The sequence below is a fragment of the Rhinatrema bivittatum genome, chromosome 13 (genome assembly GCF_901001135.1).
Source record: "Rhinatrema bivittatum chromosome 13, aRhiBiv1.1, whole genome shotgun sequence".
NCBI classification, from domain to species: Eukaryota; Metazoa; Chordata; class Amphibia; order Gymnophiona; family Rhinatrematidae; genus Rhinatrema; species Rhinatrema bivittatum.
Window position 1 is genome coordinate 42,400,862 of NC_042627.1, and position 26,969 is coordinate 42,427,830.

General features: G+C 45.7%; 1 protein-coding gene across 1 annotated transcript in view; it reads right to left on the reverse strand.

Moving 5' to 3' along the window:
• RNF111 (ring finger protein 111) overlaps positions 1–26,969 on the reverse strand; it is a 414,145-nt gene that overhangs the window by 77,487 nt on the left and 309,689 nt on the right. Inside the window, 1 exon segment of the mRNA XM_029575848.1 lies at positions 24,147–24,472. Coding sequence (XP_029431708.1) covers positions 24,147–24,472 — 326 coding nt within the window.

Genomic DNA, 26,969 nt, shown 5'->3' on the forward strand with positions numbered 1-26,969 from the left:
AGGACTCCATCCTTTTTCAACTCAGCTGCAACTACCACCATTATCTTGGAAAAGGTTCTGGGAGTGGTGGCCAGACCAAAGGACAGCGCCCAAAACTGAAAGTGGGGCCCCAGAACTGTGAAATGCAGAAAACATTCATGTGAAGATACACTTCGGACAGATCCAAGGAAGTCAGAATTTCCCCTGACTGCACAGCCATTATAACAGAGCATAAGGTTTTCATGTGAAAATGTTTCATCTTTGAAGTCAAGGATGAGACAAAAGGAGCTCTCCTCCTTTGGCACGACACAATAAATGGAAAATTGCTCCATATTTTCTTGAGACGTGGGCACAGACCACAGCCCTCAGACTGAGGAGCCTTGTCAATGTACTCTCCACCGCCTGCTTCTTCTGTGAGGAGTGGCAGGGGGACTCCTTGAATATGTCCCAAGGAACACTGCAAAAATCCATCGCATATCCTTCTTGCATGACTTCCAGGACACACTGATTTCAAGCCTCCTTTGATAAAATAGAGAGGTGTTCCCTGTTCCTGAGAGTGGGTCAGCAAACCTTCATTGGGAGGCTCAGGAGGTGCCATTATCCAAGCCCGCACCCCTTCTGGATTGTCTGGGACAAAAGGACTAAGACCTACTGAAAGGCTGAATCCTCTGAAAGGTCACCCCTCTATATCCAGGTCGAAAACGCCTGGATACTCAAGCACGACCTCTTATGTAAACAGATTGCTGTGTCTGCTTCTTATCCTCTGACAAATGAGGAACCGGAGATTCTCCCCACTTACTGGCCAGTTCCTCCAATTCACTCCCAAATAAAGGGCAATTTGGTGAGGTTAGCCTTGAAGGTTGCATCGGCCGACCAATTTCTCAGCCATAACCGACGCCTCTGGCTGACGTGCAGACCAAGTCACAGCCTGCATCTGCCAAGGCGGAAGCAGTTGATTCCATAACTGCTCTGGAGCTTACCCCAGAGTCATCAACCTCCTGGGAGAGAAGCGAACAAGAGCAAGCCACCAAGGAACAAGAAGCGATCTGCAAAGACATTGCCACTGCTTCAGATGCTTGCTTAAGCATAGACTCAATCTTTCTATCATAAGCATCCTTCAAGGCCACCACTCCTCCTTCCACAGGAATAGTGTCTGCTTGGAGACTGCACACACAAGTGCATCTACCTGCAGAAAATGTAAGCACTCTCTTACCACTGGATTCAGAGGGTACAGGCCTTCTAGAACCAGACATCCCTTGAAATTAGCCTATGGGGTACCCCACTCAAGATCAATCAATTCTTGAATGGCCTCCATCACGGGGAAAAATCAAGATGGGATTTCTCTTCGGCCCTTTAGCATTTCCAGGGTTTGGGAGAGCAGAGCTGGCAGTTCATCTCTATGAAAGAACCGTAGCATAGTTCTATATGGTTCTAATCCTGGAGGAATTTCACCATCCTCAAGAGAGTCAGGAGTGGCACCATCAACCGAATCTCTATCCGGAATTCCCACTGCCACTCTAGGAGTACTCCGGCGCATAACAGAAGGTCCAGGCAAGGTTCCTACCTGCACCTCTGCTCTAGGAGCATTGGACAGGGTTGAAGACTGCGCCTTAAGAAAGACTGCAACCCTTGGAAAAATTCTACCCATGAAAAAGTAGAAGTATCCAAACCAGGAAGCACCTGAGGCGCACTCACTGAGCTACCGTCCCCTGCTGAGAAACCAGTTATGGGAGGTACAAATTCAGGCAGCCCGAGTCATCTTTACCCAGACCTACATCCGACTGGGAAGAACCAGGTTTAGTGAAGTCAGAGGAAGATAAATCTATCTGAGCCTCCAAACAGCGCTGGCATAAGTTAGCAGGCACTCCCGGCTGAGATGCCCTAATATGACAGGCAGTGCAAAGAGAAAGGCACTTAGGTTTCTTAGGTATAGGCGCATCTAGTTTTTGTTTTTTTTGTTTTGTTTTTTTTTTTTTTAATATATATACCGTATTTTTCGCTCCATAAGACGCATCTAGGATTCAGAGGGGAAAATTAAAAAAAAAAAAATTTGTGCTAAACTGGCTCTGTCCCCGGGCGTCTGGGCATCTTATGGAGCAAATTAGGGGCGTGCATAACAATTTTTTTTCTCCCCATTTTGTCTTTCTATTTCTGTGGGACCCCCCCCCCCCCCCAAAAAAAAACCACCCAATCCCAACCCTTTAAATGAACTATCAACCCCCCACCCTCCTAAACCCTCCCCCCCCCGAGACCTGCCAAAAGTCCCTGGTGGTCCAGCGGGGGTCCAGGAGCAGTCTGGGAGCAATCTCCTGGACTTTATTATTTTTTTATTTATTTAAATTCTTTTAATGTACCGATACTCAAGACAAGGTCTTATCGTACCGGTTTACAATAAACTAGGGGGAACCAGTTAACCAAGAAAGCAAAAAATTACATTATAACAGGGAAAGTGGAACTAGGCTGTTAGAAGCGGCTAGGTTAAACAATTTCTAACTGGAGAGAAGGGCATATAAGCAGGAGAAAGTGCTTACAAGGTAGGAATTATATACAAATTAACATTGTGTCTACGATTAGGCAAATTTTATCAAAGTGCAATAAGGCGAAAAACAGTTCCTTTGAGTTGCGGAAAGGGACGCAACCGTGGGGTATGTGACTGTGTGGGTGACCCTGAGGCTTCCTCAAGGGTATGCTTGGGCGAACAGCCAAGTTTTTAATTTTTTTCTGAAAGTGATATGGCAATGTTCCTGGCGGAGATCTGGCGGGAGAGAGTTCCAGTGATGCGGCCCAGCAGTTGATAGTGCTCGTTTTTGAATAGTGTTGTGCAGAACGGATTTTTTTGGGGGAACCTGGAGGGAGTCTCTGTATGCAGATCTGGTGGGTCTTGCAGAGGAATGTGGTTTGAGGGATATGGTAAGTTGGAGCGAGGATTCCTGAAATAAGGTTTTGTGGATAATAGTAAGTGTCTTAAAGAGAATTCTGTAGCGAATGGGTAGCCAGTGAAGTATTTTTAGAATCGGGGTGATGTGGTCCATGCGGCAGGAGTTTGAGAGGATCCTGGCTGCAGCGTTTTGCAGCATTTGAAGAGGTTTGGTAGAAGAGGCCGGGAGACCAAGCAACAGCGCATTACAATAATCAATCTTTGAGAATAGTATGGCTTGAAGGACCGAACGGTAGTCGTGGAAGTGTAGGAGAGGTCTTAACTGTTTTAATACCTGTAGTTTGTAAAAGCCTTCTTTAGTGGTGTTGTTGATGAATTTTTTAAAGTTCATTCTAGAGTCTAGGAAGGCCCCAAGGTCTCTCACTTGATTTACTAGAAGTGTGTTAGTATTGATGGCTAGCGGGTTATTGTCATTAGGGGAAATGACTAGCAGTTCGGTCTTGGACGTATTGAGGACGAGGCAGAGACTTGTGAGAAGGAGGTTGATGGCGTGGAGGCAGCTATTCCAGTAGTTTAGAGTGTCGGAGACGGGTTCTTTGATGGGGATAAGGATCTGCACGTCGTCCGCATAGATGAAGTATGTGAGGTTGAGATTATTGAGGAGTTGGCATAGGGGGAGAAGATATATGTTGAATAGGGTCGGCGAGAGTGAGGAACCCTGGGGAACTCCTTGTTTGGCAGCTACAGGGTGAGGACTCTTTGTTGATTATTTTTACTTTATAGTATCTGTCGCTTAGAAAGGATTTTAACCAGAGGAGTGCAGCACCTGAGATGCCTATTTCCATCAGGCGGTTGATGAGGATTGTGTGGTTAACTGTGTCGAACACTGCCGATATGTCTAGCAGAGCTAGTAGGTATGACTGACCTTTGTCGAGACCCAACAGGATGCTGTCAGTTAATGAGAGTAGGAGAGCTTCTGTATTTCTGCATTTCCTGAAACCGAATTGCGATGGATATAGAATGTCGTGGGATTCGAGGTAGTCTGAGAGTCTAGTATTGACCAGTTTTTCCATTAGCTTGGCTATGACAAGTAGGTTAGCGATAGGGCGAAAATTTGTGGGGTTGGATGGGTCCAAGTTGGGTTTTTTTAGTAAAGGTTTCAGCGAGGCTGTTTTTAAAGCGTCCGGGACTGTTCCGTTTGTGAGTGAACAGTTTATGATGTCGGCCAAAGGTTTGGCGATGATGCTAGGAATTGTGAGAAGGAGTTTGGTCGGGATTTGGTCTATTGGGTGCGATGAGGGCTTCATTTTCTTGATGATAGATTCTATTTCCAGGGATGATGTAGTATCAAAAGATTCTAGAGACCGTTTGTGTGTCGATGGGGTGTGGTTTTGGTCAGGTGGAGGCTGGGAGTTATGAGTGGGGTTAGGAATGGGGTTAGAAGATTTTAGCGGGAAGAAGGATCCATCTGAAGAAAATAAGATAAAACATAAGCATTGTCAAGCTAAGTGTAAAACATTGATAAGACAGGCGAAGAGAGAATTTGAAATGAAATTGGCCACAGAGGCAAAAACTCATAATAAAAACTTTTTAAAATATATCCAAAGCAAGAAACCTGTGAGGGAGTCGGTTGGACCATTAGATGACAGAGGGGTTAAAGGGGCTCTTAGGGAAGATAAGGCCATTGCAGAAAGACTAAATGAATTCTTTGCCTCCGTGTTTACAAATGAGGATGTTGGGGAGATACCAGTTCCGGAGATGGTTTTCAGGGGTGATGAGTCAGACGAACTGAACGAAATCACTGTGAACCTGGAAGATGTACTAGGCCAGATTGACAAACTAAAGAGTAGCAAATCACCTGGACCGGATGGTATGCATCCTAGGGTCCTGAAGGAACTCAAAAATGAATTTCTGATCTATTAGTTAAATTGTAAACCTATCATTAAAATCATCCATTGTACCTGAAGACTGGAGGGTGGCCAGTGTAACCCCAATATTTAAAAAAGGCTCCAGGGGTGATCCAGGTAACTATAGACCAGTGAGAGCCTGACTTCAGTGCCAGGAAAAATAGTGGAAACTATTCTCAAGAACAAAATTGTAAAGCATATAGAAAGACATGATTTAATGGAACATAGTCAACATGGGTTTACCCAAGGGAAGTCTTGCCTAACAAATCTGCTTCATTTTTTTGAAGGGGTTAATAAACATGTGGATAAAGGTGAACCGGTAGATGTAGTGTATTTGGATTTTCAGAAGGCGTTTGACAAGTCCCTCATGAGAGGCTTCTACGAAACTAAAAAGTCATGGGATAGAGGCGATGTCCTTTCGTGGATTACAAGCTGGTTAAAAGACAGGAAACAGAGTGTAGGATTAAATGTGTGTGCCTCAGGGATCTGTACTTGGACCGGTGCTTTTCAATATATATATAAATGATCTGGAAAGGAATACGACGAGTGAGGTTATCAAATTTGCAGATGATACAAAATTATTCAGAGTAGTTAAATCACAAGCAGACTGATACATTGCAGGAGGACCTTGCAAGACTTGAAGATTGGGCATCCAAATGGCAGATGAAATTTAATGTGGACAAGTGCAAGGTGTTGCGTATAGGGAAAAATAACCCTTGCTGTAGTTACACGATGTTAGGTTCCATATTAGGAGCTACCACCCAGGAAAAAGATCTAGGCATCATAGTGGATAATACTTTAAAATTGTCAGCTCAGTGTGCTGCAGCAGTCAAAAAAGCAAATAGAATGTTAGGAATTATTAGGAAGGGAATGGTTAATAGAACGGAAAATGAAATAATGCCTCTATATCGCTCCATGGTGAGACCACACCTTGAATACTGTGTACAATTCTGGTCGCCGCATCTCAAAAAAGATATAGTTGCGTTGGAGAAGGTACAGAGAAGGGCAACCAAAATGATAAAGGGGATGGAACAGCTTCCCTATGAGGATAGGCTGAAGAGATTAGGGCTGTTCAGCTTGGAGAAGAGACGGCTGAGGGGGGATATGATAGAGGTCTTTAAGATCATGAGAGGTCTTGAACGAGTAGATGTGACTCGGTTATTTTCACTTTCGAATAATAGAAGGACTAGGGGGCATTCCATGACGTTAGCAAGTAGCACATTTAAGACTAATCGGAGAAAATTCTTTTTCACTCAACGCACAATAAAGCTCTGGAATTTGTTGCCAGAGGATGTGGTTAGTGCAGTTAGTGTAGCTGGGTTCAAAAAAGGTTTGGATAAGTTCTTGGAGGAGAAGTCCATTAATGGCTATTAATCAATTTTACTTAGGGAATAGCCACTGCTATTAATTGCATCAGTAGCATGGGATCTTCTTAGTGTTTGGGTAATTGCCAGGTTCCTGTGGCCTGGTTTTGGCCTCTGTTGGAAACAGGATGCTGGGCTTGATGGACCCTTGGTCTGACCCAGCATGGCAATTTCTTATGTTCTTAGAAGACTGCCAGCTCGGTGGATTTGTTTTGTGCTTCTTCTTCCGGGATGATTGGAGGAATAGGGGTGGTGAGTGTGGCAACATATGAGAAGAGTGTTTTTGGGTTGTATAGGAAGCCGTGTATTTTTTTGGCGTAGAAGTCTCTTTTGGTACGAAGAATAGTGGCCCTATAATGGCTCATCGTGGTTTTGTAGGAGGCCCGTGCAATGTTGGTGGGATTCTTCCGCCATTGTTCTTTATGTTGGAGGTTTTGTTTAAGTGTTCTTAATTCTGATGAGAACCAGGGTTTTTTGTTAGTACATGCAGGATTGATGTTTTTGGATGTCAAGGGGCATATTTTGTCAGTTGCTGAGTGGGTGATAGTTAGCCAGGAGTTCATGGCGGTGTCTGCATTAGTGAGGTCCAGGTTAATTAGTTCCTTGGTGAGCGTGTTGCTGAGAATTTCCATGGAGCATGTTTTCTAAATTGGATCGTGGATTTGGTGATGTTGGTGGTGGGTTTTTTCTTTATGGATATTTCAGTTTCAATAATCGAGTGATCTGACCAAGGGGTGGGAAGAGAAGTGGTCAAGATCGGATCATTTGTAAATATTAAATCTAGCGTGTGTCCTGCTTTGTGCGTGGGTTTGTTAATAATTTGTTTGAAGCCCATGGCCATATAGGATGAGAGGAGGGCTTCGCAGTTGGCTGAGGGAGATGGGGAGTCCACATGAATGTTGAAGTCTCCTAGCAGGATCGCTGGAGAGTTGGTATTGATGTGTTTGGCTACAAGTTCTATGAGAGGTGATGGGTCGGAGTCTAGGAGCCCAGGCGGGGCGTAGATGAGGCAGATTTGGAGTTGAGTGGATTTGAATAGCCCGATTTCAAGTTTTGTTGAAGTTTTAATTGCATGCTGGGTTAGTCTTAGTTCATTTTTTGCAGCTAGCAGTAATCCTCCCCCTCTTTTTTTTAGTTCTGGGGATGGAGAAAAAGTCGTATAGTTGTGTCGGTAATTGGTTGATTAGGGGTGTGTCCGTATTTTTCAACCATGTTTCAGTGATAGCACACAGGTCCGGTTGAGTGTCCAGTAGGTAGTCGTTGAGCAAGTGAGATTTTTTTTGACAGAGATTGGGAGTTCAGGAGGGTTAGGGTGATTAAGGATAGGCCTAGGAATTGGGTTAGAGGGGAGATCATAATGGGGATCAGGGATCTCTTAGAACGTTGTATCTTGGGAAAGGGTGAATTAACTCTGTTGAGGATGAGTGCGGGGATGATAGTGATAGGGAAGGTTTGCATCATGTTGATTAACTGGTAAGGCTGGATGGCTGCTGGAGAGGCTGGAAGGTGTTTTTGAAGGAAGTGATGGTTGTGATTAAGGAGAGAATTAAGCCTTGCTAGAAGAGATGAGTGATGTGAGGATGCCGGGTGGAGGAGACGTTGGGTGCTGGGGTGAATGCTCGCGGAGATGATTGTTGGATGACTGCTGGATGTTGAAGTGGCTGGATGAATGCTGGGTGCTGGATGCTGGAGTGGCTGGAGTTGATGCTGGAGTGGCTGGAAGAATGCTGGATGCTGGAGAGGCTGGAGTTGATGCTGGTGTGGCTGGAAGAATGCTGGATGATGGAGTGGCTGGAGTTGATGCTGGAGTGGCTGGAAGAATGCTGGATGAATGCTGGATGCTGGAGTGGCTGGAAGAATGCTGGAGTGGCTGGAAGAATGCTGGATGCTAGAGAGGCTGGAAGAATGCTGGATGCTAGAGAGGCTGGATGAATGCTGGATGCTAGAGAGGCTGGATGAATGCTGGGTGCTGGAGAGGCTGGATGAATGCTGGATGCTGGAGTGGCTGGATGAATGCTTGAGTGGAACTGATTTAGGGCGATAGGATTAATGGAGAGGGTGGATTGACCTCAGATAGCACGGGTAGCTTCTATTTCTATGTGTTGGAGCACACAAAGAGGCGCACAAAGGGGCAGGCCCCTTTGTCGCACGACGCCTGTAGCCGTTTCAGCCCTTTAAAGGGCTCTGGGGAGGCGTCGGGGCTTCCGGGGAGGGCTTAGCAGTGCCATTCCGATTCCTGCTTCCTTCTGGCGCTCGGTTTTAAATTCGCTGTTTTTTAATTAATTTTTTTTCTATTTTTTTCTGCTCACCTCAGAGGCCTTGCGAGGCTTGTCCATGTCCACCTCCTACTGGCAGCCGACTTGGGCCGTCGGCTGCCAGTAATCAAAATGGCGCAGACAGCCCTTTGCCCTTACTATGTCACAGGGGCTACCGCTGCCATTGGTCAACCCCAGTGACATAGTAAGGGCAAAGGGCCGTCGGCGTCATTTTGATTACTGGCAGCAGACGGCCCAAGTCCAGGAGATTGCTCCCGGACAGCTCCTGGACCACCAGGGACTTTTGGCAGGTCTTGGGGGGGGTCAGGAGGGTGGGGGGTTGTAGTAAATTAATTTGGCATGTCTGGGGGGGGGGGGGTCGTTAGATTTTTGGTTTTTTTTTATATTCGCTCCATAAGACGCACAGACATTTTCCCCCCACTTTAGGGGGAAAAAAATTGAGTCTTATGGAGCGAAAAATATGGTACTTCTTACAGGCGCCCACTTAGGTGACACACACTTAGGCGCCAAACTAGGCACCCAAGGCTTAGGCGTCCCAATGATAAGCACCCTAAAAACTTAAGCGCACAGGTAGGTGTGCAACCACATCGATGCGCCTAACTCGGATGCACAGACTATAAGGCCTGTATGTCCAAAAACTGGGTGCACAGGGGGCGTGTTCAAGATGGTGTCCTGACCAGACAGGTGTAATCTGAGCTCCTACGCTTTTCCTCATTTTGTGCATTTTCTTGCTGTTTCTTTTCTCCTTTGGAGCTATGGGAAAGAGGAAAGGGGCTGTCAGATCTTACTCCTCCGCAGGGGTCACTCAGCAGACCACCATGCCAGAGTTTTCACCTGCACTACCTTGGCCGATTTTGACTGCTGACTTGGCTGGAGGGGCTCCCAGCCTGTCAATTGCTGAGGTGTCACTCAGCTCCATTAGTCTTCACTGCGCCCTCTTGGATTTGCCGCCCGTGTGGGAGCTGAATTGCGGGAGCAGGTCTGGATTTCCGGCACTACTCCTGAGTCATTGGTTGGTATATGTGTGCCCTCCACTGCTGGAGGATCGCAGCAGGAAGTGACAGAGCAGTTCCAACTACTCCAAGAATCAGGAAGAATGGCTGAGGGAGTGGTTCTTGGCAGCAGATAAGGTCCCTTTACTGGGCAAGGTCTCTGATGCTGGCTCACAGGAGATTCGAGATGCTTTCAACTCTCTCCAGGTTAGACCTACTTTAATTAAACCTACCCAAGTGACTCTTGACAGCTTGTGGAGCATTTTGGCTTCTGCTGAGAAGTCAGTTTCATGCCTGGTCACAAATACATTAGACATTCATTCTAAATGTTTGAACCAAGATCAACGGATGTCTGCTTGTGAAGCTAGCATTTCTAATTTAGAGACATTGGTCTCCAAGGTTAAAGATATACAGGCTAAACAAGTAGTGGATTCTACCTTGAGGTCAAGAAAATTAGAAAGTTTGGAGAATGCTTCAAAGAATTTTAATTTACATAGAAACTGACAGCAGAAAAACACCAAAAGGCCCATCCATTCTGCCCAGCAATCTTATTTTGTATTGGATCCACAGTCCTTTAGTCCAGGCCCATTTTTTCTTTTTGTTACTAGGGTTCCAATTCCCACCCCCTGTTCTGTAGAAGCAGATAGTATTTCTAGGATGTTGTTTTGTATTTTATATTTACCAGACTATACATTCTCACCTAGTGTCATGTAATTGTTCTGTAAACCCCCATGACTCTAGGATTTAGCTCCCAATTATTATTAATCCCAATGGCTCTTAATTTAGCTCATTAGGGATCCAGAGTCTATTCCATGCCTTTTGAAGTCCTTCACTGTCTACTACTTCACCACTGTTACTGCTAACCCCCATGATACTTAAATTTAGCTCCTTAGGGATCCACACCCATGCCCTCTTGAAGTCTCTCACTGTTGTCTTCTTCACCATCTCCTCCGGAAGGGCATTCAAGGTGTCCATCACCCTCTCTATGAAGAAATATTTCTTGACATTCAATTTGAGTTTTCCTCCCTGGAGTTTCATATCATGACCCCTCGTTCTCCCTATATCTTTCAAGTAGAAGAGGTTAGTTTTTAGTTGTGTGCTCATATTTTTCATGTATCTGAAGGTATCAAGTCCCCTGTTGTCTCCTCTCTTCAAGGGTATACATATTTAGGGTTTTCAGCCTGTCAGAGGTCATATGATGGAGACCTCCCATCATTCTGGTCACCTTTCTCTGAACCACCTCCATCCTATCTCTCTCTGTCTCCCTTGAGATATGGACTCCAGAATTGAACTCGGTACTCTCCAGGTTGGGCCTCACCAAGGACTTGTACAAGGGAATTATCACCTCTTTTTTTCGTGCTAAATATTCCTCTTTCTATGCAGCCCAGTATTTGTCTGGCTTTAGCTATCGACTTTTAAACTTTCTCCATAACTTTCTCCTATCGAGATGTTCAAGCACTATATGAAAGAACTTTTGCAAATTCAGGAATCCGCCTTTCCCCCGATTTAAAATTTTTTTTATTTACCATCTATTAAGATTATGGACAGAAAACAAGATGTTTCCATGATTTTAACTGAGTTCCTAGAGAACTACTCATAATACAGCCACTTTGCTGATCTCTTTTGTGTTTAACAAGACATATTTTTTATTTATTTTTTCATAACCATGAAGTTTTATTTAAGGGGGAGAAGATCTGGATTTTCCCAGAACAACTCAGGAGCACAGAAGAAAATTTCTTCTTATGTGACCAGAGATGTTAGCTTTGGGGCTTCTTGTGTTGTCAGATAGCCATGTAAATGTATTGTGGTAATAAATACAATTAGATATGTTTTCTTTGACCCTGCACAACTGAGCGACTTTATCGAGGCAAGATGCATTAATCCCTCTCAACCTACTTAAGGTGTGGCTCATTTTGAATGGGTAGTGTTAGTTAGGATGCTGCCTTTTTCATAGTTTATTACTTGAATTGTATGGTCTAATTGTCCTAAGCCCATTTTCTTCCCCCCTGATATAATGTATATTTAATGTGAAGAGATTGTTATGTTTTTTTTCTCATTTTACTGCCTGTTATAGATTTTGTCAGCAATTTATTGGAAAAATTACTTACCTGATAATTTCATTTTCCTTAGTGTAGACAGATGGACTCAGGACCAATGAATATAGTGTACTCTTGATAGCAGTTGGAAATGGTTCAGATTTCAATCTGAAGTCAGCCCTAGTACATATACCCCTGCAGGAAGTGCAGCTCCAGTATTCTCCTCGAAAAGCATTGTGGATATATGTATGACTGAATACTTTGAATAACTTGGTTAACTTTATAACTTGGTTAACTTAATTAATTAGAACCGGTTGAAGTGGTTATAGCTGGAGACCACCAGTGCCCTTAACCGAGAAACATCGACATCAGGTAGGATGGGTGTCCTAGCTGAAGGAAAGCACGGCTTACCCGTGAATCCCTCACTCTCAGGGATGTTACCCAAGAATTCCATGAGTAACGGGCAGCAGTGGGTGGGATGCTGAGTCCATCTGTCTACACTAAGGAAAACGAAATTATAAGGTAAGTAATTTCTCCATTTTCTATCTAGCGTGTAGCAGATGGACTCAGGACCAATGGGATATATAAAAGCTACTTCCGAACCGGGTGGGAGGCTGCCCGTGACCCACTTAGTTCTGCCCTTGCAAATGCTGTGTCCTCCCGAGCCTGAACATCCAGGTGGTGAAACCTGGAGAAGGTGTGGATGAAGGACCATGTCGCCACCTGCAGATCTCGGCGGGTGACAGCATCTTGATTTCCGCCCAGGACACTGCCTGGGCTCTAGTAGAATGGGCCTTGACTTGTAAAGGCGGTGGCTTGCCTTGCTTCTACGTAGGCCGCCTTGATGACTTCTTTGATCCAACAGACTATGGATGCTCACGAGGCCGCTTCCCCTTGCTTTCTTCCCGCTGTGAAGGATGAATAGATGGTCTGTCTTTCGTATGGATTCCAACCTTTCCAGGTATCAGACTAGGAGTCTGCTGACATTAAGATGACGTAAACTTCGAGCCTCTTCCGAATTCTTATGCTCATCTGGCAATGGTAGCGAGATGGTTTGGTTGAGATGGAAGTGAGACACCACTTTGGGGAGGAATGACGGAACTGTGCGTATGGAGAAGGTACAGAGAACGGCGACCAAAATGATAAAGGGAATGGAACAGCTCCCCTAAGAGGAAAGACTAAAGAGGTTAGGACTTTTCAGCTTGGAGAAGAGACGGCTGAGGGGGGGATATGATAGAGGTGTTTAAAATCATGAGAGGTCTAGAACGGGTAGATGTGAATCGGTTATTTACTCTTTTGGATAATAGAAAGACTAGGGGGGCACTCCATGAAGTTAGCATGTGGCACATTTAAAACTAATCGGAGAAAGTTCTTTTTCACTCAACGCACAATTAAACTCTGGAATTTGTTGCCAGAAGATGTGGTTAGTGCAGTTAGTATAGCTGTGTTTAAAAAAGGATTGGATAAGTTCTTGGAGAAGTCCATTACCTGCTATTAAGTAAGTTGACTTAGATAATAACCACCGCTATTACTAGCAATGGTAACATGGAATAGACTTAGTTTTTGGGTACTTGCCAGGTTCTTATGGCCTGGATTGGCCACTGTTGGAAACAGGATGCTGGGCTTGATGGACCCTTGGTCTGACCCAGTATGGCATGTTCTTATGTTCTTAACTGGATGGCTCCCGGGGTGAGTCTGAGGAATGACTCCCGGCAGGACAGTGCTTGTAGCTCGGAGATACGACGGGCCGAACAGACTGCCAGCAGGAAGGCTGTCTTCAATGTTAATAGTCAGAGACACAGGCCGTGGAGAGGTCTGAAGGAGGTTCCTGCTAGGAAATGACCAGGTTGAGGTTCCAAGGAGGCACAGGCCACTTTAGGGGTGGTCGGATCTGCTTGACTCCTTTCAGAAAGCGGGAGACATCCGGGTGAGAGGCTACGCTGCCGCTCTCACTCTTGGTTCTGTAGCATGACAATGCAGCCACCTGTACCTTATTTATTTATTTATAACTTTTCTATACCGAAGTTCAAATAACAGAGTTAATTATCACTCCGGTTTACATTGCAACCATAAAAAACAGTGACAAAGTTGTCTTACATAGAACAGGGGGAGAGAAAAACTTGGATACAGCTTAAGCATGGGGAGTAACGTGTCAAAACTGGTAAGAACTGATAAGAGTTGGCTTTTTGGGGTAACAAGGTATTCCGAGGGAGGGGGTAGGAATGAGGGATTGGAAGGGGGTTGGAAGGTGGGGGGGGAGGGTAGCGGAGGGTTACCATAGATTTAATGAAACTAATATACATATATTAAATAGCTTAGGTAGCGGAAGAAAAAGTGCTTAGGCATCTGAGCTTAGGAAGAGAAGGTCCGTGGAGGATGAGGCAAGGACGAATGTTATGGGAAGGCTTGTCTGAATAGTAGCGTCTTAAGTCTCTTCTTGAATGTAATTGGGCATTGTTCCAGCCTAAGGTCCGGTGGGAGCAGGTTCCACTGTTTGGGGCCTGCGGTGGAAAAGGCTCTTTTACTAAAGGAGGTTTTGAATGTAGGTGTTCTAAGAGTCCCTCTTTGCACTAATATCAGAGGACGGGTTGAAGTATGAAGTTGCAGGGGGGTCGATAGGTCCAGCGGAGAGATGTTAAGAATGGCTTTGTGGGTGATTACTAAAAGCTTGTAGAGGATTCTGAATATGACTGGGAGCCAATGGAGCTTCTTAAGGATCGATGTTATGTGGTCCCTTTTGTTAGTCTTTGTGAGTATCCTTGCAGTTGCATTCTGAAGCAACTGGAGAGGTTTAATGGAGTTGTCTGGAAGGCCTTGAAGAAGAGCATTGCAGTAATCGATTTTTGAAAAAATGATCGCTTGTAAGACAGACCTGAAATCTTGAAAATGAAGGAGGGGTCTTAGTCTTTTTAGTACTTGAAGTTTGAAGTAGCACTCCTTTATTGTGTTGTTAATGAAGCCTGTGAAGTTCAATTGAGTGTCCATGACTACCCCTAGGTTTCTGACTTTGGGAGAGATGGTTGGGAGCGTTGTAGGGGGTAGGTTGTTTAGAGAAAAGTTACCATCCTGTGTGATTAAGAGGAATTCGGTCTTGTTTGTGTTGAGAATCAGGTTAAGATTTGAAAGGAGGTTATTAATGGAGCATAGATAGGTGTTCCAAAGACGTAAAGTACTGTCCAGAGAATCTATTATCGGTAGGAGGATTTGGACGTCGTCTGCATACACGTAATGTGTTAATTTGAGCTCAGAGAGGAGTTTACAAAGCGGGAGTAGATAGATGTTAAATAATGTTGGTGATAACGACGAGCCTTGAGGGACTTCGAGGGTGGAACTGAATGGAAAAGATTCTTTGCTGTTGATCTTGACTCTGTAATATCTGTTCTGGAGGAAGGATTTAAACCAGTTTAAGGCTGTGTTTTTGATGCCGATGTCGGTTAATCTGTCAATGAGACAGTAGTGGTTAACTGTGTCGAATGCGGTGGTTAAGTCCAGAAGGATGAGCAGGCAGGGCTGTTTTTTTTCAAGGTTCATGAGGATGTTGTCTGACAGTGATAATAGCAGAGATTCTGTGTTTCGGGATTTACGGAAACCAAGTTGTGCTGGGGAGAGGATGTTGTTGATTTCAAGGAATTCTGAGAGCTGTTTGTTGACTATTCTTTTGAGGATCTTCGCAATGATAGGGAGATTTGCAATGGGGCGAAAATTAGCTGGGTTGTCTGTGGAGAGGTTGGGTTTTTTTAGTAGAGGTTTCAAGATAGCAAGTTTGAGAGGGTCAGGGACGTGACCCTGGGATAAGGAGGCATTAATGATCTGGGCGAAGGGCTTAGCGAGTTTTTGGCAGACGCTATCAGTAGGTTGACTGGAATCGAGTCCAGTGGGTGAGCGAATGGCTTTAGTTTTTTTTAATATGGATTCGATTTCTAAGGCTGATGTGGATTCAAAATTCTCTAAGATGTCTGCCCGTGGAGGTAGGACACCGGGTAGTTGTGTGTGGTTGGGGATGGGAGGCTGAGAGGTGGAGACCGGATGTGGTTGGCTGGTAACATTGTTATCTATGCGGGAGGCAAGTAAGTTAGGTATTTTTTGTTCATGAAAAAAGTAGCCAGCTCCGTGGCTATGTAAGATGCTTTGTCATCTGGAATTTCTGATGTCGGTGGTTTGGTAAGGGATGATACCAAGGAGAAAAGGGCTTTAGGGTCAAAAATGAAATGGTGAATTTTCTGAGAATAGAAGTCTCTTTTAGCTTGCAGGATGACAATTCTGTATTGGTGCATGAGAGATTTAAAGGTTTGCAGGTTTGAAGGCAAAGGATTTTTGCGCCAGGTCTGTTCCATTTTTCTAAGATCGCGCTTCTTGGTTTTTAAAACAGGAGTGAACCAAGGTTTTTTGTTGGCTTTGTTGGAGTTGATAATTTTGGTTGTGAGGGGGCAGGTCTTGTCCGCCACTATGTTTGAGATTTTGATCCAAGAGGCTAAAGCTGAGTTAGCGTCTGTAAGGTCAAGTTGTAAGGTCTCAACTCCATCAACCTTGATGGAGTTGAGAGACAATCTCATCTGTAGGCCATTCTGCAGGAATTCCAAAATCGCAGGAATTTTGACTGAGCATGGTATGATGTCGCGGTCCTCGCACCAGGCTTCGAATACTCTCCAAATCCTTATGTATGTTAGGGATGTGGAGAACTTGCGTACTCGGAATAGGTGTCAATTACTGCCCCGAAGTATCCGCTCTTCCTCAGGCGAGTCCTCTCAATGGCCAGACCGTAAGAGAGAATCGAGCTGGATCCTTGTGAAGGATCAGTCCCTGTTGGAGCAGGTCTCTGTGTGGAGGTAGTGGAAGGGGGGCTCCCTGTCAGCAGTTTTCGCATGTCTGCGTACCACGGTCTTCTTGGCCAGTCCGGGGCCACTAGAAGTACTGGTCCCCTGTGGTGTTCTATCTTGTGGATGATTGCGCCCAATAGGGGGCACGGCGGGAAGGCGTATAACAGAGTCTCCTGTGGCCAGGTCTGTACCAGGGTATCTATTCCCTGGGACTGGTGTTTCCGCCTGCGGCTGAAGAAACTGGGCACTTGGGCGTTGGACCGGTTTCCCAGGAGGTCCATGGTTGGTGTTCCCCAATGGTTTACTATCAATTGGAATGCTGTGGTTGACAGCCTCCATTCTCCTGGGTCTAAACTTTCTCTGCTGAGGTAATCCGCAGCGAGGTTGTCTTTCCCAGCGATGTAGACGGCCAAGATCTCTTGAAGATTTGCTTCCACCCATGACATTAGGAGGTCTATTTCCAGAGACACCTGTTGGCTTCTGGTTCCTCCCTGACGGTTGATGTAGGCCACCGTTGTGGCGTTGTCCGACAATACACTGACCGCTTTGTCTCGGAGTCTGTGACCGAACCGTAGGCAGGCTAGTCTGACTGCCCAGGCTTCTAGGCGATTGATATTCCATCCTGACTCTTCTTTGTTCCATTGCCCTTGGACGGTTAGCTCCTGGCAGTGTGCTCCCCATCCTCGTAGGCTGGCATCCGTGGTGAGCAGGACCCAGGTTGGTGAGGATAGTCTCGTTCCCTGGCTCAGATGGCCTTCTTGTAGCCACCATCGTAGTTTAGCCCGAACTCTGTCCGGGAGCTGAAGACGCACGGTGTAGTTCTGGGACAGTGGATTCCATCGTGATAGTAGTGAGCGTTGTAGGGGTCTCATTGTGAGCTCGTGCCCATGGCACTACTTCCAGTGTGGATGCCATGAGGCCGAGGACTTCTAGATAGTCCCATGCTGTGGGGCGAAGTTCGCTCAACAGGGTTCGTAACTGGGTAATCAGTTTTTATCTCCTTGTCGGTGTCAGGATGACCTTTGTCTTGTTTGGTGTCGAACCGGACTCCCAAGTATTCTAGAGATTGGGAGGGTTGCAGGCAGCTCGTTTGTGTTGACCACCCACCCGAGGCTCTCCAGTAGAGTTTTGACTCTGTTGGTTGCTTGGTGGCTTTCCTCTGGGGATTTTGCCTTGATCAGCCAATCGTATAGATAAGGGTGCACACGGATTCCTTCCTTCCTCAGTGTTGCTGCCACCACCACTATGATCTTGGTGAACGTCCGGGGTGCAGTGGCTAACCCAAATGGTAGTGCCCGGAACTGGTAGTGACGGTCCAGGATCGAGAAGTGTAGAAAACGTTGATGCTCTTGATGGATCGGAATGTGTAGGTAGGCTTCCGACAGATCCAGGGATGTAAGGAACTCTCCCGGTTGTATCGCCCTTATTACCGAGCATAGGGTTTCCATGCGGAAGCGAGGAATCTTCAGGTGACGGTTGATCACCTTGAAGTCCAGGATGGGTCTGAACGTTCCTTCTTTCTTGGGGACGATAAAATATTTGTTGTGGAGGCACCGGTGTTATAGCATCTAAGGCTAGCAATCTGGACAGTATAGCTTCCACTGCCATCCTCTTGGAAGGGTCGTGGCAAGGGGATTCCACAAATTTGTCCGGAGGGAGGTTGTAGAAATCCAGGTAATATCCCTCTCGAATGATGGATAGGACCCACTTATCCGAAGTTATCTCGACCCATCTTTGGTGGAATAGGGCAGGTCTGCCCCCTATGGCTTCTTCCTTTGGACAGGTCAGCTGATTTCATTGTGGGGTGCGGCTGGGGCCTGGGCCCTAGCTGGCTCCCCTTTTATTATGCTTGTTCTGAAAGGACTGGCTTCGGCCTGCGGGGCGGGCTGCTTGATATGTGCTTCTATATGGGTTGAAGCGCTGTGATCCTCTGCCCCTGGAGGTTCGGGGGAAGGATCGCTGGTTTCTCTTATTCCTGTCCTCCGGTAGCCGCGGCAATGGGGACTTGCCCCATTTGTTGGCTAGTTTCTCTAGTTTGCTTCCGAACAAGAGTGTTCCCTTGAAAGGCAGCCTTGTGAGTCTTGTTTTGGAGGATGCGTCAGCCGACCAATTTCGGAGCCAGAGTTGTCTTCTGGCTGCCACGGCGGATGACAACTCCTCTAGCTGCGGTGCGCACCAGTTCAGAAGTGGCATCCACGAGGAATGATACTGCTGGTTCCGGGGCCTCCCCAGGAGTGTTGTTCCTGGTCTGTGATAAGTAGGCGCGTGTCACCACGGCACAGCAGGCTGTGATCTGTAAAGATATAGTGGAGACGTCAAAGGACTGTTTGAGGATAGACTCCAGACATCTGTCTTGAGCATCCTTGAGTGCTGCTCCTCCCTCCACCGGGATAGTAGTGTGCTTTGAGACCGTGCAGACCATGGCATCCACTTTCGGACATGCCAGGAGATCTTTGGCGGCTGGGTCCAGAGGGTACATGGCTGCCAGAGCCCGCCCCCCTTTGTACGTAGTTTCCGAGGCATCCCATTCCAGGTCAATTAGTTGCTGGACGGCTTGTAATAGTGGGAAATGATGGGAGGTCTGACGGAGTCCCTCTAGTAGGGGGGGTCCCATCTTAGGTTCCCCTGAAGCACTTGTGCCCGGGATAGCAAGCTCTTTTAACTGTGTGTGACCAGGTCTGGAAGCTCGTCCTTGGTGAAGAAGCATTTCATGGTTCGGTGGGGCTCTGTCCCCGGAGGGAGTTCCCCTTCCTCCAGGGGTTCTGAATCCTCATCCAAGTTGCCGGTGTCCCCGAAGATGGGGCTTCTGGGCGATGGGAATCACTTCCCTGGGCATAGAGGGACCCGGATGTTGAGGTCCTCTGGTAGAGCTTGTGGCCTTATTATAGGAGGTCCCGGTTGCATGTGGACGAAGGTATGCAGACCTTTGAAGAATTCCACCCAGGAGATGATGCTGGGTCTAAACTAAGGGGCGCCGTGTCCCTGGGGAGCCCCGTTTGAAGGGGGGGGTCCCACTGTGCAATGCTAGGTCCGGCGTACTGTTTGAGAGGCTGGAACCCAGTACCAGCTGGGGAGGACCATGAGTTGGATCCCCTAGGGCCTCTTCGCATTGTATACACAGGGCCATGGCCTCCGCATGCTGTGCAGCTCTAATGTGGCATGCTGGGCAAAGGCCCTGAGCCTTGAGTTTCTTTTCTGGTGGTGCCATAGCTTGTGCGCGTAAAATACAGTTGTGCGCTCCGGTGCGAAGTTGTGCGCATAGGTTTGGTGCGCGCTCAGGGAGATATGCACGCTGTTGTGCGCACAGATCGAAGTTATGCGCCCGGCACAGGAAACACGTGGCTATGTGCATTGCTTGTGCGCACGGTACTTGGGCGCACGAAGTTGTGCGCACAAGGTATTTGTGCGCACGGCTCGCCTCTGTGCGCACGGATCGGAACGGCGGACAGGGCGGCAAACAGATCAAAATGGTGACAGCGACTACGCGGACAATATGGCGACCACCTCGGAGGGTCTCCACGTGGGAGGACCCTCGGATCTGACCAGGGTCTAGCCCTGCCTAGGGCAATCAACCCAGTGGCACTGGTCCTGGCTGGCAACCTGTGCGACTCCTCGAGCTTCGGAGACTGGAGACTTTTAAATAGATTTCTACCTTACCTTGTCTCAGCGCTTCCCGGTCTCGTTCCGGGTGATCTCCGACTGTGGGAGGAGAGGGAAAATACCTTCACCACCGTGCTCGAAGTTGCACCCGCTGCCTCTCAGCCTCACCCGATGTCGGGGGGCTAGGTCCCTGCCGAGGATCGGCCACCGGACCGAGGCTTACCTCCGAGGGATCGTGGAAATCACCTCGGGAATTCTCAACTGGGGCAGGGACCCAATGGGTGTCACCACAGAAGAGCGGGGCTCGTCTGTAGAGGTAAGATTTCTTATTTTGGTTTTTCTTTGGTAAAATTGCTCTAACGCTGTGCAAGCGTGCATAGAGTCCCTAACTGCTATGGAGACGGAAAATACTTAAGAGCTGCATTTCCTGCAGGGGTAAATAAGAATATAAGAACATAAGAAAATGCCATACTGGGTCAGACCAAGGGTCCATCAAGCCCAGCATCCTGTTTCCAACAGTGGCCAATCCAGGCCATAAGAACCTGGCATGTACCAAAAAACTAAGTCTATTCCATGTTACCATTGCTAATGGCAGTGGTTATTCTCTAAGTGAACTTAATAGCAGGTAATGGACTTCTCCTCCAAGAACTTATCCAATCCTTTTTTAAATACAGCTCTACTAACTGCACTAACCACATCCTCTGGCAACAAATTCCAGAGTTTAATTGTGCTTGAGTAAAAAAGAACTTTCTCCGATTAGTTTTAAATGTGCCCCATGCTAACTTCATGGAGTGCCCCCTAGTCTTTCTACTATCTGAAAGAGTAAATAACAGATTCACATCTACCCATTCTAGACCTCTCATGATTTTAAACACCTCTATCATATCATAGAAACATAGAAATGACGGCAGAAGAAGACCAAACGGCCCATCCAGTCTGCCCAGCAAGCTTCACACATTTTTTCTCTCATACTTATCTGTTTCTCTTAGCTCTTGGTTCTATTTCCCTTCCACCCCCACCATTAACGTAGAGAGCAGTGATGGAGCTGCATCCAAGTGAAATATCTAGCTTGATTAGTTAGGGGTAGTAGGGGTAGTAACCACCGCAATAAGCAAGCTACACCCATGCTTATTTGTTTTACCCAGACTATGTTATACAGCCCTTATTGGTTGTTTTTCTTCTCCCCTGCCGTTGAAGCAGGGAGCTATGCTGGATATGCGTGAAGTATCAGGTTTTTTTTTCTCCCCTGCCATTGAAGCAGAGAGCTATGCTGGTTATGCGTGAAGTATCAGTTTTTCTTTTCTCCTGCCGTTGAAGCAGAGAGCTATGCTGGAAATGCGTGATGTATCAGTCTTCTCCCATGCCGTTGAAGCAGAGAGCCATGCTGGATATGCATCGAAAGTTGAATCAGAGAGCTCTGCTGGAAGTGTGAAGTATCAGTTTTTTCTTCTCCCCTGCCATTGAAGCAGAGAACTATGCTGTATATGCATTGAAAGTGAAGTATCAGGCTTATTTGGTCGTCTCTTCTCCAAGCTGAAAAGTCCTAACCTCTTTAGTCTTTCCTCATAGGGGAGTTGTTCCATTCCCCTTACCATTTTGGTAGCCCTTCTCTGTACCTTCTCCATCACAATTATATCTTTTCTGAGATACGGCAACCAGAATTGTACACAGTATTCAAGGTGCGGTCTCACCATGGAGCGATACAGAGGCATTATGACATTTTCCGTTTTATTCACCATTCCCTTTCTAATAATTCCCAACATTCTGTTTGCTTTTTTGACTGCCGCAGCACACTGAACCGATGATTTCAATGTGTTATCCACTATGACACCTAGATCTCTTTCTTGGGTTGTAGCACCTAATATGGAACCCAACATTGTGTAATTATAGCATGGGTTATTTTTCCCTATATGCATCACCTTGCACTTATCCACATTAAATTTCATCTGCCATTTGGATGCCCAATTTTCCAGTCTCACAAGGTCTTCCTGCAATTTATCACAATCTGCTTGTGATTTAACTACTCTGAACAATTTTGTGTCATCTGCAAATTCTTTCCAGATCATTTATAAATATATTGAAAAGTAAGGGTCCCAATACAGATCCCTGAGGCACTCCACTGTCCACTCCCTTCCACTGAGAAAATTGTCCATTTAATCCTACTCTCTGTTTCCTGTCTTTTAGCCAGTTTGCAATCCATGAAAGGACATCGCCACCTATCCCATGACTTTTTACTTTTCCTAGAAGCCTCTCATGAGGAACTTTGTCAAATGCCTTCTGAAAATCCAAGTATACTATATCTACCGGTTCACCTTTATCCACATGTTTATTAACTCCTTCAAAAAAGTGAAGCAGATTTGTGAGGCAAGACTTGCCCTGGGTAAAGCCATGCTGACTTTGTTCCATTAAACCATGTCTTTCTATATGTTCTGTGATTTTGATATTTAGAACACTTTCCACTATTTTTACTGGCACTGAAGTCAGGCTAACCGTTCTGTAGTTTCCTGGATCGCCCCTGGAGCCCTTTTTAAATGTACTAGGGCTGATGTCAGATTGAAATCTGATCCATCTCCAACTGCTATCAGGAGTACACTATATCCATTGGTCCTGAGTCCATCTCCTACATGCTAGGAAATCTCCGTTTTTCTTTTCAAATATGTTTGTATTTAAAACAATGTCAAAATTTGATAAAAATAAAGTTTAAAAAAAAGCTGGGCACCCAACCTGGATGCACACACCAAGCCGACAATCCTGTAGAGGGCAGCCTGAGAAAGTGCGAGAAATTCCGTTGCAGCCTACCACGTGACACACAGCGAAAAAGCCTCAGAGCGGTGCCTAGCCTAAGGAGGCTGCTTAACCCACAAGCCACCCACGGAGCAGGAGGAAAGTAAGAACAGCATGCCAAGCATGGAGACCAGGGGAAGGAGGAAGCCCTAAGCAAGAAAAGCCTCCTAAGTCTCTGTATATTACTTTTTTTTTTTTTTTTTTTTTAAACTTACCAGAGCTCAACCTTACTGGCTGAATACAGAGATGGTCTCCAGCTGTGGCAGGAGAGGGCATATGCCGTCACCACCGCGCTCAGCCTCCTGCACCCACTGTCTTTCAACTGCTTAAGCAGCTAAGTTCACGCTGGCTGAAAACCAGCTACCTGAGGGACCACGGACATCACCTCAGGAATTCTCAACTGGGGGAGGGATCATTTGGTATCACCGCAGGAGAGGGGAAAGAATTAATTTCCTTAATTCTCTTTTCTCAAAATGAAGCAATCCCCAGTAGGGAGATGCACATCCACCATCTGCTGGAGATGGAGAAAACTGGCAGATTGATGTCACTGCAGAGGTATATGTACTGTGACGTCAGTTCACTCCATCTCCATCTGCTGGTAGAGGTGCATAAACCATTTGGTTCTGGAATCATCTGACTAGATGCTAAGAAATTTTGTGCACATCACATGTCCATTGTGTAGCTTGCATGGAGTGGTAGTTGCTATTACCCTTAAAAAGAAAAAAAATTTGCTGCATAGACTAGATGCACCATTTTGGTCTTTATCTGATGTCATTCACTATGCTGTGTGTGTACTTTCTGCACACTTATTCTTAAAGGAATTTGTGCTTTATAAGTCAAAAAATATGAAATTTTTTTTTCTTCAAGAATTCCATGACAGCAATAAATAAAAACAAAATCTGCTGACTTGTTATGAAAAGACAGTGAGAAAATATTTGTTTCATTAGTCTATGGCTAAAATAGTTATTAAATATATTGCTTTATATTCCAACATATATAGGCATTTGCAAACACTTCCATTCTCCCCTTGAAGGTTACAGATGTTTCAGAAAAAGCAAACCTATATTTAATATACAGTATTTTTCTAGTAAGAAAAAATTTGTCCTATGATCAAATAACCCTGAAGGTCATACTACACTGCATTTCTGTTTCACAGACACTAGGTGGCTCATTTGTTCATGCTCTGCACTACCTTGAGCCCTCTGCTTTTTTGTCCTAAATGTGCTGCAGAGGGAAGAAATAGTCAGCACTGCTTTTTCTATATATAGTGGCAAATCAAACTACTGGAGCTCAGTTTACAAGAAACTAGGCCCTGCTCTCAAAATTGTAAAGAATGGTATAGCACATAACTTATATGTGGAAAAAATGCCAGTACTGGAGGCGACTCATGAAGGTTCTTTCAGGACATCTAGATGGGAAGGCTTTGCAGGGGAGAATGAATAAAAAATGGGAAAACAGGGTAAAGAAATACTATCATTACTATGTGCCATATACACAATAAAATTATACATACCTGATCTTGGTAACTGGTGCCAGAACTACTGCTTGAACCACAGGGCGCTGGCACTGGGGGAGGTCTTTCCACAGGGCAGTTAGACTCACTGAAAGGAGGGGACAGCGCGACAGTAGGGTGGGAAGTGTGATGATGGTGATGATGGTGGTGCTGGTGCTGAAAGTGGTGGTTGTGTTGCTGAAAACAACTTGTGTGAGGATGTCCTAATACATGACTCTGTGATGATCCGCTGCATGGAGAATGTTGGGGACAGCATGATGGCAGCCTTGGCATAGCCGGAGGGCCACTTTCCACTGCAGCGCTAGAGCCAGTCCGCCTAACATCATCTTTAAAATAAAAAGAACCCACAAATATAATCAGCATGAGAATGAATAAGCAAACTAATGAGCAACTTGTACACTACAATTTCTGAATACTCTCAATACCAGGGGAAAGAACATGCAAAAGTTCATACTTTTTTTAAGCAAAGTATTAATTACATAAAATGAAAAAGGCAAACACCTTAAGAAAACAGTTGATGTAATTCCCAGGGCCAGAATTTAATTTCTGCAACTTTTTATGACAATACACAGAAGAGATAACTGGTGAAATCTGTAATGCTACTTCCATCTTCTACAAATTAGAACTATTTGTGGCTTCGGTGTATAACTCTCACGGCAACCTCTACACATTTCAGAGTATGAAATTAAGTGTTTGGGAATACCGAACGTCACTTAATACGGCATATGGATGAAAAATAATACAAGTTTTGGATTTTCTCATTTCTGTCTCATCATTGAAACTTTCATAAATATATGATCATGGGATTAATGTGCATGTCTCCTTCAGATTTTTACCTGTTTCAACTTCATATGTTATTTTATTAACTTGCAAAACATATTATATCATTAGGTATGTAGTATGAATACAAAGGGCAAAAGCACAATGCTTTGTTCATAATGCAAAATGTTGAGATTACTTACCTGTTAATCTCCTTTTCCTTAGTGTAGACAGATGGACTCAGAACAAATGGGTATAGTATGCTCGTGCTAGCAGTTGGAGACGGATCTGACGTCAGCACGGGTATATATACCCCCACAGGAAGCGTAGCAACTCAGTAATCTTCCTTGCAAAAGCTGTTATGGATGTGTGTACTGATGCTCAGTGAAATAGTGAAACATGATTCCCCTGACCGATTGACAGTAGCTGGAGACCGCCAGCATTCCCAACCAGAAGGCGTCGACACCTGGCAAAGAGGACGCTCTTATGGAAACAGATGACATGGCTTACCGTGAATTGGCGAAACCCATGTACACAGGCAGCTGGGCGGGATGCTGAGTCCATCTGTCTACACTAAGGAAAAGGAGATTATCAGGTAAGTAATCTCAACATTTCCTGGCGTGTAGCCAGATGGACTCAGAACAAATGGGATGTACAAAAGCTTTACTCCCAGCCTGGGCGGGAGGCTGCCTGAGGACCATGTAAGGACCGCCCTAGCAAATGCTGTGTCCTCCCTGGCCTGGACATCCAGACGGTAAAACCTGGAGAAGGTATGGAGGGAGGACCATGTCGCCGCTTTACATATTTCTGCAGGCGACAGCATCCTGGATTCTGCCCAGGATGCCGCTTGTGCTCTGGTAGAATGAGCCTTGACCTGTAGAGGCGGAGACTTCCCAGCCTCTACGTAAGCTGCTCGGATAACTTCTTTAAGTTATCTTTAAGTTTCTTTAAGTTATGTCAGGAAGTATTTCTTCACGGAGAGGGTGGTAGATGCCTGGAATGCCCTTCCGGAGGAAGTAGTGAAGACCAGAACTGTGAAGGACTTCAAAGGGTCGTGGGATAAACACTGTGGATCCATAAAGTCAAGAGGCCGTCAATGAAGAGGGGGTGGCTCGCCAGAATGATGGCTACTGCCTGGAGATAATACCCTTATTCAATAAACATACACATGGTTACTGTGACTCCAACATCGCTCTAAGCTTCAACAGCAAGAGGAAATGTGGAAAAAAGGATTTGCATTCACAAAGCGGGGGAGTAGCTGGCTTGTTACGGCGGTTACTACCCCAAACCAAATAAGCCTGATACTTCACTTTCAATGCATATCCAGCATAGCTCTCTGCTTCAACGGCAGGGGAGAAGAAAAACTAATACTTCACACATATCCAACATAGCTCTCTGCTTCAACGGCAGGGGAGAAGAAAAACTGATACTTCACGCATATCCAGCATAGCTCTCTGCTTCAACGGCAGGGGAGAAGAAAAACTGATACTTCACGCATATCCAGCATAGCTCTCTGCTTCAACGGCAGGGGAGAAGAAAAACTAATACTTCACACATATCCAACATAGCTCTCTGCTTCAACGGCAGGGGAGAAGAAAAACTGATACTTCACGCATATCCAGCATAGCTCTCTGCTTCAACGGCAGGGGAGAAGAAAAAATTGATACTTCACGCATATCCAGCATAGCTCTCTGCTTCAACGGCAGGGGGGAAGTAAAACTGATACTTCACGCATATCCAGCATAGCTCTCTGCTTCAACGGCAGGGGAGAAGAAAAACAACCAATAAGGGCTGAATAACATAGTCTGGGTAAAACAAATAAGCAAGGGTGTAACTTGCTTATTGCGACGGTTACTACCCCTACTACCCCTAACTAATCAAGCTTGATATTTCACTCGGATGCAGCTCCATCACTGCTCTCTACATTAATGGCAGGGGTGGAAGGGAAATAGAACCAAAGAGCTAAGAGAAACAGATAAGTATGAGAAAAAAATGTGAGAAGCTTGCTGGGCAGACTGGATGGGCCGTTTGGTCTTCTTCTGCCGTCATTTCTATGTTTCTATG